Here is a 3,920-nt window from a genome sequence, read left to right on the forward strand (position 1 = left end):
TAAAAAAAAAATTTTTAATAGAACCAGGGTCATTACAGCTATCAGCTTGCCCACAGACGAGAGCCTGTTTTGGGATAGAGTGTTTCATACACTGGGGGTGGTTGTGTGGAGGTGTGTTTTGGAGTACCAGGGCCAGCACAGGTTGTCAGCTTATAACAGTGGACCACAAATATGTCAAAGTCTTTAAAATACAGAGTACCGGGGCCACTGGGGCCTCTACAGAAGCTCTGACATTTCGGTATCTCTTCCATTCATTTTCCTAAACCAAATTCCCATTCAAAAGTCATGGCACATGTCAGGCAGCGCACGCGGCCGTACCAGGTGCTAGTGAGACCGGACCGGGCCCGTTCCGCTCCGCCCGGGTCCCCCGACAACATATTCAAAGTTTGAAGAGCAGGCCGAGCACCTGTGACCCCCGGCCCGGGGGGATAGGAGCGACGCAGCTCCGCCAAACCTTCGCACACTTGTTCCCCACCTCCTCCTGATACGGTGGCTGCATTTTTGACCCTCTAGCACCTACGCATCAGGAGTTAAGCCCACCAAATGTACTCAAAAAGTAAGGACTTTAGGGAGGCCTTGTCACCTTGATCTGTGACCCCCCAGCCCGGGGGGATAGTGGCGACGTGTCAACACAATCCCCACCACCTCTTCATACACAGGCCACATATTCCAGTCTTTATTATTTGCACTTAAAGTGTGCAGGCCTCAAATGAAGCCTGCCTGCCTGCCTGCCTGCATGCATGCTGACCTATTGACCTTTCACATGTTTTGAGGGGGAAACGGTGACACAGCACCCCCAGACTTGCAACACATGCTGCTCACAATGCCCTCTTTCCTCCCAAACGCCAATATGTCACAGTTTAATATTAATTTTCATGCTAATAGTCAGTTACACTTAGCAGCTCTCATCTGTGACACTGCAAAACCCCTAAAATGGGCTGTCTGGGTTGCTGAATGTCACAGGAACACAGAGTAAATTTCTCCTGTCTTTGTTCAAGCCATTTTACATTAGAAATCCAAATCTAGCTTCTATTTGAAAATTGGCCTTATAAAAAATAATTGTTACAATGCATTTTTGGACTTAAAATGGATGTGGTGGGTGCACCAAATGACCAAGAGATTGTTTTCAATTGCAAACCAAACTTTTTTTTTATTAAGATCCTTAACAGAACACAAGGGTTAAAGCAAACATTACAGCAATCAAGTGTCACATTTGCTTGAAAAGAATCGACCACATATCAAATCATCCAACTCCCTGACTAAATAACACTTTGAACAATAAAACTAATTTTTAACATCTGATATGCTGAACAAAAAATATATATAAATAAACTACCACTACATGATATAACATTTTATCTGCACACAATCAAACAGTAAATAACACTTTGAACAATAAAACTAATTTTTAACTAATTTTTAACACATTTGAATGAGATGAGGAGAGAATGACAGGGGGAAATGTGGACCTGCTTGTACCATCATTTATTTCTCACTAACCAAAATGAATGGCACATGCTGCAGGGAGTAACAAGAAAAAGAAATGTGAACACTAAACATTTTCAACACTATTCTCTGGCCTGGGTGCAGTAGCCCAAATATTTTAAATATAATATATTGTGGTTACAGGACCCTGTGTGTGTGTGAGTGTCAGTGTACTTCAGTGCATACATCTTTGTTTGAATACATCTGAAGTTGAATCTGCTGATTATTTTCTTTGATGAATCTATATGAATCTTGATTGTTTCCTCTGTGTGTTGCTCTGACACATACATCTTTGGCATCATTGGAATGCACGCATCATCTAGAATTGCCACAGATATCTAATGCTATCATCAAAACCCTAACCCCCACACACCTGCACACTTCTCTTTATTTAACCAGGTAAAAAACCCATTGAGATCAGGGGCCGCCCCCCTACATGTCAATATAAGTGGAAGGGAAAAAAACAGTGCAGTTAAAAAAAAAGTTGCTCAGTGTCAATGTTTCCTGGAATGGTTGATTTTCTGGCCAAATGTGTCCATGTCCGGGTGGCACTCACAGGGGAAGGTCTGGGCGTCAATACAGAGCTGCTGGCCGCCAGCTTTGAAGAAGAACAGGTAGCACATGCTCTCCTGGATGGACGTCTGCAGCTCCTGTACCTCTGCTCTTGTGATCACCTTGCCACGATAATCACAGATCATCGATCCCTTTGGAAATTTCCTGGTGGCAACAACTCCTGTGTATGGACAACATAATATGCATGGTTAGAATATGGTCTGCTTAAAATGTCATACTTATATTATATTATGATAATAATCACAATTCAACACAGTGAAAAGAGCATACCTTGGCCTTTGTTTCCACCAAAATCCTTGATGGCCAGACCTGACCATTTCTGTCTGGTGACCATCCTTATTATTTTCGGGTCGTTTTCAACAGCCAGTTTAACTGCTGGTCTCCATTTAGACACAACATCACCTGGGCTGGGACAGTTGCCAGTCCACCCCTCCTTCTCAATCTCTCGGTGAACCTTGTGTGCGGTGGGAGGTCGCCTTGTGAATTGAGCTGTCAAAAAGAGATTTAAATTTCACTTACAGTGCCTTGCGAAAGTATTCGGCCCCCTTGAACTTTGTGACCTTTTGCCACATTTCAGGCTTCAAACATAAAGATATAAAACTGTAATTTTTTGTGAAGAATCAACAACAAGTGGGACACAATCATGAAGTGGAACGAAATTTATTGGATATTTCAAACTTTTTTAACAAATAAAAAACTGAAAAATTGGGCGTGCAAAATTATTCAACCCCCTTAAGTTAATACGTTGTAGCGCCACCTTTTGCTGCGATTACAGCTGTAAATCGCTTGGGGTATGTCTCTATCAGTTTTGCACATCGAGAGACTGAAATTTTTGCCCATGCCTCCTTGCAAAACAGCTCGAGCTCAGTGAGGTTGGATGGAGAGCATTTGTGAACAGCAGTTTTCAGTTCTTTCCACAGATTCTCGATTGGATTCAGGTCTGGACTTTGACTTGACCATTCTAACACCTGGATATGTTTATTTGTGAACCATTCCATTGGAGATTTTGCTTTATGTTTTGGATCATTGTCTTGTTGGAAGACAAATCTCCGTCCCAGGCTCAGGTCTTTTGCAGACTCCATCAGGTTTCCTTCCAGAATGGTCCTGTATGTGGCTCCATCCATCTTCCCATCAATTTTAACCATCTTCCCTGTCCCTGCTAAAGAAAAGCAGGCCCAAACCATGATGCTGCCACCACCATGTTTGACAGTGGGGATGGTGTGTTCAGGGTGATGAGCTGTGTTGCTTTTACGCCAAACATAACATTTAGGTGAACAAATCTTACTCAGCAGCTTAGGAATCGCCTTCCGCGCACCGAGCTGGCACCGCCTGAGCGACTCCTGCGACACGACCTTCGACAACTTCTTGTCCTTAGTCGTGAGCTGGTGGGCCAACATCTTTTTTGAAATCGATTTTATGGCCTGTCTCACGGCCCGGATCACACCAGTGATCTGGCTTTGGGAGAGCCTGGCCAACTTCGGGGGGGTCTCCTTAAAATAGACCATGAATTGCAGGACATTCCTGAGGTAAAAGTATGCCGTGGTGACGTTTTTCCCCGACGCGGACAGGACGTTGGGCCATCTGCGGGGGGAACACACATACAGTCATAGGTTGATGCATGCATACATGTCAAACCAAGAAAGAAGCGAGCAGAGCAGTAAGACCGCACTTACTGGATGATCTGCTCCGTCTTATCTAAAAAGCGCCAGGTAGCCAGGGAGGAGTCCTTGCCGGCCATGAAGGCCAAAAAGGACTTTATCCGGCTGATCTTGGAGAAGGCATTCTCCCGGTGCTTTTCGGATGGACAGCTGCCCTTGTGGAAGGCCTGGTACTTGCGTAAGTAATTTTCTGTTAAAAAAAAA

At 44.1% G+C, this 3,920-nt stretch overlaps 1 protein-coding gene across 1 annotated transcript; it reads right to left on the reverse strand.

The window, feature by feature from the left end:
* Positions 1 to 1,144: 1,144 nt before the first annotated feature.
* Positions 1,145 to 2,564, reverse strand: LOC109974665 (histone-lysine N-methyltransferase pr-set7-like). The gene is made up of 2 exons (XM_020624986.1): positions 2,329 to 2,564; positions 1,145 to 2,218 (listed from the first exon to the last, which is right to left on the reverse strand). The coding sequence occupies exons 1-2, from the start codon at positions 2,390 to 2,392 to the stop codon at positions 1,980 to 1,982; spliced, it is 303 nt and encodes a 100-aa protein (XP_020480642.1). The 5' UTR covers positions 2,393 to 2,564; the 3' UTR covers positions 1,145 to 1,979.
* Between the last annotated feature and the right edge of the window lie 1,356 nt (positions 2,565 to 3,920).

This window comes from Monopterus albus, unplaced genomic scaffold (genome assembly GCF_001952655.1).
Source record: "Monopterus albus unplaced genomic scaffold, M_albus_1.0 scaffold342.1, whole genome shotgun sequence".
Lineage (NCBI taxonomy): Eukaryota > Metazoa > Chordata > Actinopteri > Synbranchiformes > Synbranchidae > Monopterus > Monopterus albus.

Excerpts from the sequence above, each read along its gene's own strand:
- LOC109974665 (XM_020624986.1), bottom strand. The coding sequence starts at position 2,392 with ATGGTCACCAGACAGAAATGGTCAGGTCTGGCCATCAAGGATTTTGGT. Across the intron at positions 2,219-2,328 it reads TGGTGGAAACAAAGGCCAAG|GAGTTGTTGCCACCAGGAAA; the intron begins GTATGCTCTTTT and ends GTCCATACACAG.